This window comes from Drosophila pseudoobscura, chromosome 4 (assembly GCF_009870125.1).
Source record: "Drosophila pseudoobscura strain MV-25-SWS-2005 chromosome 4, UCI_Dpse_MV25, whole genome shotgun sequence".
Lineage (NCBI taxonomy): Eukaryota > Metazoa > Arthropoda > Insecta > Diptera > Drosophilidae > Drosophila > Drosophila pseudoobscura.
The window spans coordinates 4,013,031-4,028,124 of NC_046681.1; the positions used below are offsets into that span (position 1 = coordinate 4,013,031).

The window sequence follows — 15,094 nt, forward strand, 5'->3', positions numbered from 1 at the left end:
CAATGGAAAAGGATTTTTGGTCTTTATTGCACGTCAGACTTTGGACCGCTCGCAGGACTTCTTCTTCGTTTCCGTCACCGTCTCTGTCCTTCTCCCCCCGTCCTTTCGTCCTGAGTTGTTGGGCAGGGGTACCGACTATGATGCTTGATGCTCGTTCCTCGTCTTCGTCCTTGTACTCCTACTCCTACTCTCTCCCACAGCTCCTGGCCATAATGCTGCAGCAGCAAGAAAAAATTTAACGTTTATTGCTTGCGCCAATGAGCTGGTTCTCCTTCTCCTCTACTCTCCTTTGCTGTACCCTCTTTCTGGCTCTGCCACTACTCCAAATTCCACTCCCGCTTCTGTTCTTTCCTTCTGCTTAGTCCATTCGACATCATGTTGGGCGCCAAGCTGTCCCCGTCCGTCTCCAGCGCGACCACGGCGATATCCTCAGCACTCTGGCGTTGCTTTTGGGGTTTTTCTTTGACTCCCTTTTCGCCCTCTCGGCTCTGGCTTGGTTCTGCTCTTGCTCCTGGTTCTGGCGCTGGTTCTGTCTCTGCTCTGGGAACCGCCATCTTGTTGTTTTGCTGAAATGCGAAGGACATTTGATGTAATGATGCCTGGAGGCAGCCAGCAGTGTCTGTGTGGGTGTGGGTGTGTTCGAGGGTGTTTGAGGGATCAGCAGTGAGGTCCTGCTTCCTTTTCTGCAGGAGCACCCCCGAGTCGCCTGCGCCTTTTGTTTGAGTTCACTTAAGTTCAACGCTTGGGCCCGGGTCCGGGTCCGAGTCCACAGTTCCCCGCTTTCACTCCGCTGCCACCAAACCCCATTCTACTCCGAAGTTTTGCTGCTGCTTTCATTATCCTTTTGGCGTATCCTTACCACTCGGGGGCCCCTGACTCATGTGGGCGTCTTGAGAAGCCGTCGCCAAGGCCCAGGAAAAAAAGGCAAAGGAATCCAGAGAGTAAAGAGAGATGGAGAGAGCAAAGAGGACTTAGAAGAAGGGAAAGATGGCAGAGGACGAAAGGAGGAGAAAAAATAAGATGAATTACTTCTTTTGGCCACAGCGCCAATGACCAAACCGGACAAACACCCCACTTCCTAAAGCAGCCCAGCCACCACCTTGGAACACTCCACCAGATCTAAGGACCCCTTTCCCGGACCCAACCGAAAAACAGGACAGCACAGGACAGGACAGGACTCGGACCACGAACAGGGCCCTGGCCCTGGCCGGTCATCAATTTTCGTTCTGGGCGGGAAAGGGCAAGAAGCATTCCAAGAAAGCTGTCCGTTTCGTTTTTCGAATGGATGGAGTTACTTGGCCCGGGGAGAAGGACGTTTTGGTTTCGAAGACGGGAAAGTGGTCAAAGTCCTAGGCAACCGATGTCCAGTGTCCTGCGAGCATCAGCAGCAGTCGCTGTGAGATTAGATTTGATGGGTTTTAGGTGCCCCAGCGCATGTGTCCCGTCCCGTAATGTCCCATCCTGTCCGGATCTCGCCAGTCCCTTTCCATCTCCCATTGGTCCGTCGCCCTACCCTGCTAGGAGATTTTCGAAGGATATGTCTTACGTTATTATGTGCTAGGTTTTTTTTTTTTTTTTTTTGCGTTACTCCCTTGCCCTTGCCCTAGGCATTGCATACTTATATGTCATTTCGGTCGCTTTTTGTTGATTCCCAAGTTGTTGGCTTAAAGAATGTGATAGGAAGTTGTATGTATCGAGCTTGAACCGAAAAAAAACGGATAAGAGATGAAACTGTACTGACTTAAAATATAAAAAGAAAATTAATCGAAAGTAGAAGGCTGCTCTGAAGGCTAATGAACTCTACCAAATAGATCGCACCTCTAAGGATCTCATGTGTAAACTGAGCTTAGTGAATCAGCTTTAATTGAAATATTTGTGTGGTGCTCCTTGCCCACTTATCCTTGCTGTCCCTGCCAACTGTCCACAGCACAGAACGTAAATATTAATTTATAATTTTCAGCATTTCGCTTTCCGCTCAACTGAATTCCACGGCCCACAGCCGGGATAGGCTTCTTAGCCGTCCTGGCCAGCATATGCATGAGTTGACCATTTGCCGAAGTATTTCTGTCTAATGTGCATGCATAAGCACATACCGAAATGACGAAAATCGGGCAGCTCTTTTTACTTCTCATCGACAGTTGCAAGTTTAATGCTGCCCCTGCCCCAGCCTTAGCCCCAGCCTCAGCCCCAAACTTAGTAGAAACCGTATTCATCATGCAATCGGACAAGGGACATCGGACATATACTACACTGTATACCACAGGATATGCTCGGCACAATCAATGGCCAACCAATCAAAAGTTGAACACAATTAGTCTAAATGGTTTTTGCCTGGTCTAAGCGTTGCCAGGGTGAGGTCTACTTAAGAGACGAACTTTAATAAACATATATTAAAATTTTAGTTATTTATGTAAATCTCAAGCGAGTTGACAAAAGGCAACGGCAAAGGCAAAGACAAATGCAAATTTCAAATTGCAAAATATATTTCCTATATTATGTACTCAAGATACGAGATATTCCTCCCCTCTCAAACTCCGTGACATTCGTCTTGGAAAACGAAATACCTTGCACATAGGCTCAACCAAGCCCAAACCTTTTGCAATTATTCACATATTTGAACAAAATTTTAAGAAAATGCAGCAGCAACAAATTTCCGAAGCCCAAAGACGTCGCAATGCCAGTCTTGTGTGAGTGCAAGCGAGAAGGTGAGCCAGAGAGACCAGAGAGGCCGGAGCGAGCAGTGCGGAATGCTCTGGGAAAATCTTAAGAAAATCCACAAGAAAATGGAAGATGCAGTTGCAGTTGCAGTGGCAGTTGCACTAGGCAGAAGCCTGTAAGGAGTGTTTGTGGGCAGGGGCTTACCGAGAGGGCAACCGTGCGTATGCGTAATGTGTTGGACGGCGCCTAAAACTATCCAAAAGTCGGCCTTATACTGTGATGGTGTGTGCTGGGTATGACTGTGTGTGTGTGAGAGCTGTCCGAAGTGCACTGCCGAAAATGCAGACGAAGAACCCGGCATGCACTTTGCGGGGTTGCAGGGTGTGGACATGGTGCCGGTTTGGTTTCTGTTTACTTGACATTAAGTGCATGGAAAACTTATTATTGCAGGCTCCTGACAAGCACAAAATGCAACAACACCCACATTTGTATATATATAGCCGTACAAGGGGGGTATATAAAAAGATTCGGCCTGCCAGTAGGCCCAAGGATTTGCTTTCCAAAAGGAGTTTTCGGGTTTGGGTTATTGCGTTTTGTAGGAGTAAGTGCAGCTCTCTCTCTCTATCTCTCTCTCGTTCTCTCTCTCTCCGTCTTTCTTCTTCTCGGTACTGGGAGTTTCATTAAATTTTAAGACGCTTGTGAGCCGACTTGGGTTTTTTGTTGTACATAAGTAGAAAGCAATAGGCGTACATGGCCATGTATTGGCCAAGGAAAAGGCCCAAGAAAACTCACACTTTGGTTTTGGTCGGGCGTCATAAATTGCCAGAGTTCGGCTTAGTTGAAAATCTGAGCATGCCCAGGGAGGACAGATGCGGGGGAGGGGTTGTGTTACGAATGCACTTTGTTAGGGCTTGGTGGGGTGCGCTCCTAAGGGGGTTGCACTGGCAGTTGTCCTAGGCCATCCTCCCTCCTATTCAGGCTTTCTCTTGTAGCAACCTCTCGAATGTGCAGTCAACGCAACTGCATCTGCTGTCGTTGTGCTGTGTCCTGTGTCCTCTTCCCCTGTCGTCTTTAATGCATTATTTTGTGTGGCAACACTCAGCGGTAATAACCTCAAGATAAACCCACCACCACCTGCACCTGCACCCCGCAACACATCGCATTGGCTTCGGAAAATGAAGGGCCCGACTCGAAGAAGAGGTCGAGAAGGGTGTGTGAGATGCGATGAGTGTGCGAAGTTGAGAATGTCCTCTGTGTCCTGGCATTTTCGGGCTAGCCTGTGTCTGTGCTCCCCACCTCCCCGTGGGCATCCTGCGACTGGACTTGATTAAAACTGATTGAAGCAAATAAATGGAATTGGATTTTTATAATCACTGACGGCTCTTAAGAGTTACACTTCCAATGAAATTGAGCAAACATTATCCGTGAAAGATTTCTAATTACTCCTTGAGACTGTGCTTGCAATACTCTCCAGGATTTCCGATCAAGATTAATGATAGATTAACAAAAATTCAGCCAAGAATATTCCGTATCCTTGTTGGAGCCCCTATAAATGGATACTTGCATTGATTCATTTTTTTCAGTACCGTTTTTTACGAGTATGTCTTTCAATTCGCTTCTTTTCTGCAACCAACCAACAACCAATACCTTTTACAACTTGCAACTCGAGACCACACCCACATTTGAGTTTAGTGATTAACTAAATATTTCCATCGTATAAATGAGTAAATATATGTGCATATAGTTCATATCCCGGTGTATATATTCTGTATTTCAGCCAGAAACTCCACTGCTCCACTGTTTAGCCTACCTCAACAAACCGGGCCGTAGAGCTCCAACAAGGTATGCCCACAAAAAACAAACAAGAGCAGCCAATGGAACACAAGCGGGCCATCATACCACAATCATAACCATAACCGTCGTCTAAGCGGGGGCTCTACCGGGGGACTCCCCTCCATACATCCCTCTCCAATCCGTTATCCTTTGGTCCCTGTTCCCTGCCCCCTATACCCTGCACCATGCCTGGACAAAGCCCATTGGCAATTTTTGGTCGACGCGTCAAAGCAGAAAAAACATCGTCGGGCACAATAAAAGTTTTGTAGGGGTCGCCGTCGCCACTGCCTACATAGAGGGATTGCAGTTGGAGTGGGTCCTGGGATTGTCTGCCTATGCGTTTGACTTTTTTCTATAGCCTCACCTCCAGCATGGCGCAAAATATTTCGATCAGGCGTAAAATGTGCGCAAAATTCAAACAGCATTTCCACGTTTTTTCACGTCCCAGCGCGGCCCTGCCTGAGCAAATACCCCAAAAACGGTGGGAGGGGGCTTACCCCATTTTTTGTGCATGTGTATGTGTCTATATTTTATTATTTATTATGACCACACACACACACACCTACACCCCGACACACATGTATCGTGTAGTTTGATGTTGTAGTTGTCGCTGCATTTGGTGACGCGCACAAAAAAAAAGGAAAAGTACAAAATGCGTTCGGACCTCTGTCCGCCCCGCGAAACAAATGCGAAAAAACACTAAAAATAAATTCCAATAAAATTTGTGTTATATACAAAAATGTTGGGCCTGTGTGAGTGCGAGGGGGGGGGGGGGGGGGGGGGGCATTGCATTTTAGTTTGCTGCTCCAGTGAAGCCGCCAAAAGGGATGGAGATCGGTCTTCGGCGGAACCAGTTCGGGATGCGAACAGATGGAACTTTCGGTGCATCTAACGTATTGTCCCAATTGGTGAATTCCCTTTAACGTTCGTAAATTTGACGAGCGAATATTGAAAATGTAATGATTGAGCTAGATACATATATTACATATAATTATCGTTTCTTATTTGAAGCTATCATGATACAAGTGCAGAGTACAATATCGTTAAGTCATTTTATTCCTTTTATATTCCTTGGAATAATATTTTAAAGTCGCTTGCATTCAGAATAAGTATTAGTTTATTTCAACCATTCATAATCCAGATGAAGAGATGTGTTATACATTAAAGATATACTTTTCATCAAAGCTTCTGCAACACATTCATATTTTTGAGCTAGCAAATTAATTGTCCGGGTCACAGCTGTCATCCAATACAAACTCGGTATAAATGAACTAGTTCTATTCTCAGCTATTTTACTGTGCCAGTCAATGGCAGCATTGCATTCCTGGTCGGGCCGACCCGCGTCAATCCTTTTTCGGGGGGCTTAAGTGGCAGATTTTTAATTGAATTGGCTGCAGTTGCTGTTGCTGCTGCTGCTGCTGCTGCATTTTGGCCCCATGGCTCCTCTCACCTCGCTAGCCACATTTTTTTAGCATATTACTAACCATTTGTTTTTTGCATTAGTTTTTTGCCAGCAGCAGTCGGCTGGGAGAGGCAGGGGAGCGAGCGAACAAACAAATCATTTGACATTTTATACATATTCCATTATATATGTATCTGATGCAGATGGATATACATATGTATATATCATATATGTATAGAGATATGTACCCATGTAGCCGCTGGTGGCCGCCTACCACGCCCACCAAATAGAAAAATAGAGGCGACTGCGCATTTAGCATTTTACGCTGCTTTTTTTTTTTTATGCGGAGCTGCGCATTTTTGCAATTTATATAAATATTTTATATATTATTTATTTTACACATAAAATATTTTTTTAGCCAGCTTTTTTTATTGTCCGCTTTCATTTCGTGCGCTTTATAAATATTGCATTAATTTTGCTTTTTCTGCTCCTGTTTCTCTGGGTTTTTTTCTGCTCGTTTTTATTATTATTATTTTATGCATTTTTGATGAAATAGTTTTTGGATTTTGTGCAACTAATTTTATGGAAATTTTTTTTTTGTTTATTTTTTGTTATTTGACAGCAATAAAAGTGTGGGAAGGGAAGGGTGAGCATCGGAGGTAAAATCGCTTGAATTTATGCGGTAGCCAGTAGCTGATAGTTTTAAAAGATTTACGGCATTTACGAGGCGATCCTGGCATCGGGTTTATTATTTTATAAATGCGTTTTGATTTGTTCCTCCCTTCCTCACTATTCCTACCCGCATATTGGGGAGGCGTAGTAAGGGATGGTGGCTTGGGTGACAATCAATTACCTGCTCGCTTATTCGATTGCCATATTTCTCTTTCAATTTCAATCAACTTTATTGTCATTCAATATAATTCAAAGCAAACAATCCTTTTTTTATATATTTTATTAATTCATAATTGCTCAATGTTCGGGGCGCGGGACCTGGCAGCACAAAAAACATAAAAGATAATATGTTTTGCATAATCAAATCTATTGGATGGATATGGAAATATTAGTTTTGATGGATACTCCCCAAATTGCCTTTGTTTGTTGTAATTTTCTCTGATTTATAGAGAAGTTTCAGCTTTTGAATTTTAAAAACGTGGTTGTAATTGGACTGTTCAAAGCTGTTCAAGACTGTTGGAATGCAATAACCATTTCAAAGGTCGCCAAAAAACGCTAAATTTCAGAAAGAACAAATTCTACCCTTCCCGCAGATAGTATGGGATTGATCCGACCAGGACTGCACTATCCTATGTATTCATGTGTGCACTGCGTGGAGTAAAAAGTAAAATTTCATATCGCTTATAACAGTTTATCCACTGGAAGTCCTTTCAATACTTTTTGTATCATACTCGTACCTTCTCGAAGTCTGATTTATTACCAGGAACAATCTTTAACATCCAACGCAGACCGCGATCTCTCTCCTTTGCAATCATGAGAGATGGGAAAAACTCTATAATTACCGGGTATAAAAACAAGTTCCAAATTAAATGGTTTCATTAGAAACCTAAGCTTACAGTCTTATTCCCGGCGCACCTGTCGATGCGAAGCTGCCAACGGTGGCTATTTAATTAGCTCGATTACAAGCCGATTTGAAGCAAGGTCACTTGACTTTCCACGGAATGCACATACGCACAAGCATATGCATGTACAAATGTCTATGTGCTTATATTAATAGCTTTGACGCCCAATCCATTGAACAATGAGACAATGGGAGAATAATCAAATTTAACCTATTTACACGCAAAGGCTTGATCCACTTCACCACAGTCCATGCGATGGCGGCGAGCGGCGAGCGGCCTTTAATTATGCATTAGCCAAATGGTCCGTTCAACGAAACACTTTGACTTTCCAAAATCACAGACGCAGACACAAGGATACCTAATGCATGCACGATTATGTGCACTTCCTACGAGTAGAAAGGGAAATGGCTATGTCTCTAAGTTGAAACTTGTTCAACTTAGTTGAGAATGTGGCCACCGCGTCAATCTGGTTGGCTCCATCATAGGCTTATACCCTTTATATCGTGGAGTCCAGCTCTGGAGCCTATTCTTTATGTTGTCGCCGGCAAAATCAAGTATTTTCGATATTTTTATATTCTTGGTCAGCATAAACCTGTCTGTCGATTACTATTAGAGCTTAGGGATGTATACCAGTTATTCCATAAGTTCAGTACTAGATCTAGTTGGTAAAACAGAGGGTATCTGTTAGTCGGATTACTCGACCACGAGGAGGATATGCCGATGCCGTCTTCAGGATTGTTGTTGCAGGAACGTGTTGAATGCTGTGAGCGAGTTGAGGCGACAACGACAAACATCATGATAGCCATAATAACTATAATAATCATCAGTCGTTCGCAGGGTGGGGTCTTTGGGTCGTGGCCACAAATGCTAAACAATGGCGATGCGATGGCTGTCCTTCGGTGTGGCTGGGCTTCCAAATTGAAGGCGACAGTTTTGCGGAGGGCGCACCCGAACTCGTGCTCGAACTCGAGCGTAATCACCAAGAGGCCGTTGAGGGATTTGAAAAGTGAAAATCATGCTGTTAGAGTGTTAAAGATGATTAGCCTCACCATGGGGGGCAAGCACTCTTAATAACATGACTCCCTCCTGCCCCTGAACAGAATTTTGTGGTTCCTCTCCTTAATTGTATCTAACATTTTTGATTGCCCCTACTTGAAAGTCCCCTCCGGCAAAAAACCAACCACATCCGCTCTAATTCCAGTACCTCAAACCACGTGCCCTTCCATCTCTCATCGCCCGTCACTTATCCCCCTCTGTCATACCACATTCTCCCTTTCGTTCCCCCTTCTTTTCGCTGTCTGTCCTTTGCCACAGCTATTTCGGTCAGAATGGTGTGACGTAGAAGCAACCGAAAGTAGAAAAGAGGAAAAAAGTAGCAGCGAATAACCGAAAAAATGAAAAGAACCGTTGTAGACAATCATCAAATAACTGACAGTCCAATCGACGCTTGAAAGAGTTTCCCCCGCGCTTCGCACTTCGCACGTCGAACTTAGGCAATCCCCCTCCCCCTCCCCCTCCCACTCCGCCTGAACTGTTCCCAGTTTTTCCTTATGTTGTTGTGTTTTTCCCTCGAAAATTCCAAGAAGGGTGATAAAAGCTGCTGGTTTTATGTATGTGTGTGTGTGTGTGTGTAGAGGATAAGAGAAGAATAAGGGTGAAGGTTTGCATGTAAGCTCAATATTTATTATGGAATTTCGACTGTTGCAGAAAAAAGAGAACAGTATATTTGAAAATTTTCACAAAAAAAAATGATCACGGCTTCTGGAATAGGGACTGTTGAAAATCAGTTCTTAAGTTTTTTGGTGTACGGTGGGATAAATTCCCTCCAGGATCTATTTTAAAATTCTGGCGATATTATTTATTTCCATCCCAGACGAAACAGCCATGAGATTTAAATATTTCTGCCATTTCAAAATAAAAATATTTTTTTTAAATATATAAATTAAATGTTTTTATATTCAAACTATATTCATTTAGTTATTAAACATTTTAATGTGAATTATATTCAATGTGATTAAATGTGAGACTCATGAAAAATAAGTTTTAACACATTCACCGTTATTTAAATCAAAGTAAATTCGATTTAATTTAAGTATGTTTGTTTACAAAAACTGAATATTTAATTTCAATTTGGATGGTTTTTCTTTTTACTATGGCATTTTTCTCTCAGTAGATCCAATATCGATAACATATATAAATTATAATACCTCTACTTGATTCTCTACACATCCATTTCTTTTAAAACCTATCCCTCTTTTGCTGTATCCAGTCCGAACCTCTAGAATCGGATCATAGCATAGCTCTCCATAAGAGGGACGGACTTGTTCACCTCTCCTAGCTGGTATAATCCCTTCTTCCCACTTCTTCAGCATTGCTTTCATTTGAGAAAAATTAAGAAGACAGCTCGAAGTAAAATCGAAAGAAAACCGCACACTGCTCTACTAATAAAATATACGTTTACCGCTGCCCCACCCCATCGGGAACTGCGAGATGGAATCAGTCAAATTTTATGATCGGCCATGGCCGGGAGACAGGAGCCGAAAGAAGAAGAGCTTTCCAAAACGTTGAAATAGCGACGGCAATGACGTTGACGCTTGCGACGGCTGCTCCGGATCTCTTCTTTCTCTCTCGCTCTCTTCGACATCAAGACCCAAACGCCACCCAACCACGCAAAGGTAGCCATCGCTCTTGACCCTTTTTCACCCAAACCAAAACCCACAAGACCCGGACCCCAACCCGAATGAGAAACAGACCCCCGCCGCTTTTTACCCTTTTATTCTTTTCAAAAACTTTACGCTGTCCATGCCCACACGGTCCACCTCCCACATGGTCCACCTCCCACCACGTTTCAGTCAAGCAGACAAGCGACAACAACGTTGTCCACTTTCGCACCCCTCCGCCCACACCCAGGATCGCATCGAACCCAAGAGCGAGCGAGAGCCAGCATAGAGCAGCACAGAGGGGACGACCGAGAGAGAGAGAGAGAGAAGGAGAGAGAGAGAGAGAGAGAGAGAAGAGCAACAACGTAGCCGGCTCATATATTTTTCTCATTTATTTTTCCCGACTCCGGTCCACAGGCCCGCACCCACTCCATCAGAACCCACGCTCCTGCCGACCGACCAGCCTTCTATATTTTTTGTGCGTTTTTCATATCCGAAACGCCGACAACGTCCCCCGCCCCCGCCCCCGCCCTCGCCCCATCCACCAATCCACCCATCCTCTAACCACCCATCCATTCCCATACCCCCTTTACGACACCCTCCCCCCCCAACCACCCGCTCTCTACAATGATGGCGATCCAGCCGGCCTTTTTTGCGCCATGCCGGCGAAAGAAAGACAAAAGCAACAGCAACAGCAACAAACGGTCCTCGAGCCCCTCCCCACCCTCTCGCCCACCCACTCATTTACTTACTCTCACTCACTCACATTCTCAACTCTCCCCTCCCCTACACCCCAACGGGGACGCTCGCTGGTTGTTGTTGCATTTTTGTCGGCGTCGCGTGCACACAAAAAAAGAGCCAAACCGAAACGAAAGAGCGAGAAACAAAAAAGGAGAAAAAAGCAACAAAAATAATTGCCGACCCAACCCCACTACCTACTACCCACTACCCACTACCCCTGCCCTTCCCGCCCCATTCCATTCACAAAACTCCGGCTCTCAGCTGTTTGTCAACTCATCTGCCGCGCCGCCATCCGGCTGGATGCCAGCTCCTGGCAGGGAGCCAGCCCCAACCCCTGGCGCTTGGTTCGTTGACGCCGAGCGAGCGTCGCGTTATCGGCGTTTCTCTGTTTTTGTACTCATATCCCTCGCTCTCGCTGGCGTGGGCACAGAGATGGAGAGAGAGGGCCATGCCCACTGCCCCTGCCACTGCTACTGCCCGCCTGGACACATTGTGTTGAATACTTTTTGGCGCTCGCCTTTCACACGCACGTTCGACGGCGTCCCACATTCCCGCTGGCGGCCACTGCGCAGGCGCTGCCACCTAGCGCCTCTCACTCGCTAGCGCTCTCACTCGACGCCGCAGTCGACGTCGCTGCCGGCAGCCAGCGAGGCCCAAAACCCATCTGTCTGTCTCTGTTTTGGTCAGTCAGCAGTTGGCTTTCGTCGTGTTTGGTTCACCCCTGGTGGAAGCGCTCTGAGCCGAGTACAAAAAAAAAAAAACAGAAAGCAAAAATCCAATCCAAAACCGTTGGGAAATACAAAGAATCAAAAAAAAAAATCACAGTAAACTCAAACAGGAACCGCCCTCCCGCCCAACAACTCTCGAATTTCGAAAACCACCCGATAAAAAGTGTGCCAAATATTAACAGTGTACCGCTTGTTGCATTCGTCGCGCCAAACCGCGCGCTCACTGGATACTCATACTCATACTCGCATAGATATTGACGAGGTCTCGTCAGCTGTTGTCAGTTGTTGTGCAAGAAAAAGAAGAAAAACCCGCCAAAAAGCCGAGAAATCCGTTCCGGTCATTGGGAACTCAAGCGGAAGTTACAAGTGTGTTTAGTGCTAAAGATCCAATCGAAACCAGTTGCCTGAACAGCAGCTTTGACATCGTCGCATTTTGGCACCGTTTCCGCCTGTTCAACGCCTTTGTCTTTGGCCGAATTCCTTATCCGACGCCGGCGTTAAAAAAATCTGCCAAAATTCCGAAGAATCCGAGAAAAACACCAAAAACATCGACACGTACCGCATCGGCAACCGGTGGCGGTGGCGGAGGTGCTGGCGGAGGCACCACCACCAGCACGAAAATGGCATCTAAAAGAAAAGCCTCGGTGTTGCTGCACAAGGTGAGTTTTCTTATGAAGGATGCGGGAAATGCGTTCTGTGAATAGGGATTCATATTCAAAGGATCTCTTCAATCAAGTGTATTCAAAAGGTTTTCCATCCCTTGTGCAAGGCAATGCAATTGAACTCTTTCGTTTTGTATATGAGAGTGAATCCGAAGTGGAAAATGTGTGAAATGAATTAAGGCAATTAAATAAGTTCTGGAACTTGTAAAAGTAACTTTCTTTGACTGCACAAATCATCTAATTAAACCTTTCCTAATGATTAATTCGTGAATGAAGTTTAATGCATTAGGATCTCAATTGTTCAGTAAAAATCATACGTTTTGACTGAAATGCTACTTATTTACTCTGTTGCATGTTCGGCATAAGCACACTCCCTTTAATTCCTACGAATTAAACCTATCATATAGCCCCAATATCTCCCCCTATAATCCGCACCCGGCCAGCACTTAGACCTGCCTGGGAGTCCTACGAAAGCATTTTCTCCCGCTCTCAACAAAACCTATATGAAATCAATTTTCCCCTTCCACTGAGCCAACCATCCTTTGCCTGCACCCTTCCCATGACACACCGCAGACCAGACACATTTACCCAGCCGCAGAATAAACAGTTCGAAAAAATACAAGGATACATCCGCGGGGAGAGAGTGTAAAAAGGAACGGAAGAGCCGTAGACAGTGGCAAAAATATTGCTAATACGCCGCGTAGGCAGCACTCGCAGAAGAAGACCTGCTCATAATGCCTTTTCGGATAAAAAGGCGCCTAGGTGGTTCTCAGAGGGTGATGGAATACACAGGGCGAAGAAGATGTAGAGATGGCATAGGAAGAGGCACCCTAATGATATACGTCGGTACGGTGACTCTGTCTGAGTGTGGGCCTGCTCCGTGTCTGTGCGGGCTCCTTGGTATATAGAAGCGCGAATTGAGGCTGGGGCAAGACTTGGCTAAGGGTGCGTGTGTCTCTGTCTACTCAGGGGTAAGGGCGGAGGCGGTGGCGGTGGCGGTGGCAACGGGTGTCTGGCTTAGGAGAAGGGCACGACTGGGGGGCTAGCCGCCGAAAATGAAACGAAGCGTACACCCACACACACACACAGACACACACACACCAAGAGCAACACTCACCGTAACAGCCCCATCCTCCTCATCAACCTCATACCCATGCCCATACCCATACCACCCCTAGCGAAGGGCGCACATTTGCTCTGCACGGTAATTCATCAAATGACGAAGATGAAGGCGAAGTGGAAGAGGGCGATGGCGATGGCAACGGCTACGGAAAGTGGGTGCGACAGTGGGGGAAACTTGGGCGCTAGCATTGCCGCCACAAAAGAAGTTGCTTCTTGGTCCCAACCGCACCCCAACCCCAAGACATTCACACCCCACGCCCACGCCCACGCCCACTCCCACTCCCACACGCACACAGGCAAAGACACAAAGAGAGTCCAGAGACTGACCAGCACTCCCCTAAAGTTGCTCTCTATGTGTACATCTGTGTCTGTGTGTGCGTTTGTGGTAGGGTGTTTGTCCTAATGCTGTTGAAGAGGGTAACTTGGACTTGGTATCTGGGCTCCTCAAAGATCCCTGAAGAAGAGAGTTCTATTTGTGCAGCATACTTCTATAATTTGAAAGACAAGCTACTGAAGATTGTGTAAAAATTTGTCATTTTTGAAACATATGAAATTATATCAACATCATTACATTTCCAACAGTCATTTCGAAGAGCATCCAAACTTCACTTGACACCAAAAAAATTTCTCATTTCTTACTTGTTTATGGGGTGGTCTAATCCTCCATCGCAGCTCGACAGCACCCCCATAACCGGGGCGAGCCCCCAAGCCCACCGTCAAAGCAACAAAAGCATTGACTTTCGTATATAGTCAGCGGCATTTGTATATAAATAGTTGAACCACCATGTATGTGCTCACGTTTGTCAAAGGAAACCTCACTCCACCTCCAGCATCAACCCTTTGTGGGTGGGTCAAGATTTACGCTTAAGCGCACATAAGCCGCCACAGGACATCCTCGTGTGTGGGGCAGGCGCCCAGGGCCAGCGTCTTTGTGTTTAATTTGAGTCTCAAAATTCTCCATGTGTGTGGGCCGAAACTTAAAGATTTTGTAGAAAGTTCGAAGCCTCCACGGACGCCCATTCCGGGCATAAATTGTTATGCCGCTCAGCTGTAATCAAACATGATTTGGTATCGGGTGCCGGCAAAGCCAGGACTAGAGTCAGAGTAAGAATGGGAGTCAGTCATCGGCCCATCATCGGAGGAAGGAACGTTCCAGGTTTGGGTCCGGGCCTCGTCACCGTTACACATCTCAGCATTAGTGTCGCAGGCAGACAACGTGCCAAGCGAATCGAAGCAGACGACGGCCCTGGATGGGAGGGGAGGGAGAATGAGAATCTGAACTAGAACCAGTCAATGTCGTCAACAACAGGCGGCGGGGGAGATGGAGATTCAGCTGGAGCTCTAGCAGAGGATATGGCAGCACCACGGGATGGAGCAACTTTTCGCCACGACGGAGACGTCTTTCGACTGTCTTGACTGGGGCTTGGCTCTCTACCTCGGTTAGATGTTACGGAAAATTGCTTACGGTTTTTTGCGGACAGACACACACACACACACAGCGACACACACGGGCGCACATGTGGAGTGGGTGGTACACACATGAATGGAGAATGGAATGGAGGCGGTGTTATGGTGGGGCAGGGAGTGGTTATATGGCTGCGTCGCATCATACAAACAGACAAGTTAGACAGCCCAAGACCCTCATCTGCTCATCCATTGCTCGAAAATAGAAATAGATGACAAGAACACCAAAGACGACATGGCAGAGGGGGGA

General features: G+C 45.9%; 1 protein-coding gene across 3 annotated transcripts in view; it reads left to right on the plus strand.

Annotated features, from left to right (window-relative positions):
- The window catches only part of LOC4816659 (mucin-17), a 63,041-nt gene that overhangs the window by 23,564 nt on the left and 24,383 nt on the right, over window positions 1–15,094 (plus strand). The window contains exon 1 of one of the 3 annotated variants that reach the window (XM_033380005.1): window positions 11,517–12,255. The exons of the other annotated variants lie outside the window; for them this stretch is intronic. Coding sequence (XP_033235896.1) covers window positions 12,217–12,255 — 39 coding nt within the window. The 5' untranslated portion in view covers window positions 11,517–12,216. Of the gene's footprint in view, window positions 1–11,516; window positions 12,256–15,094 lie in introns of those variants that run through there. 3 annotated transcript variants of the gene reach the window in all.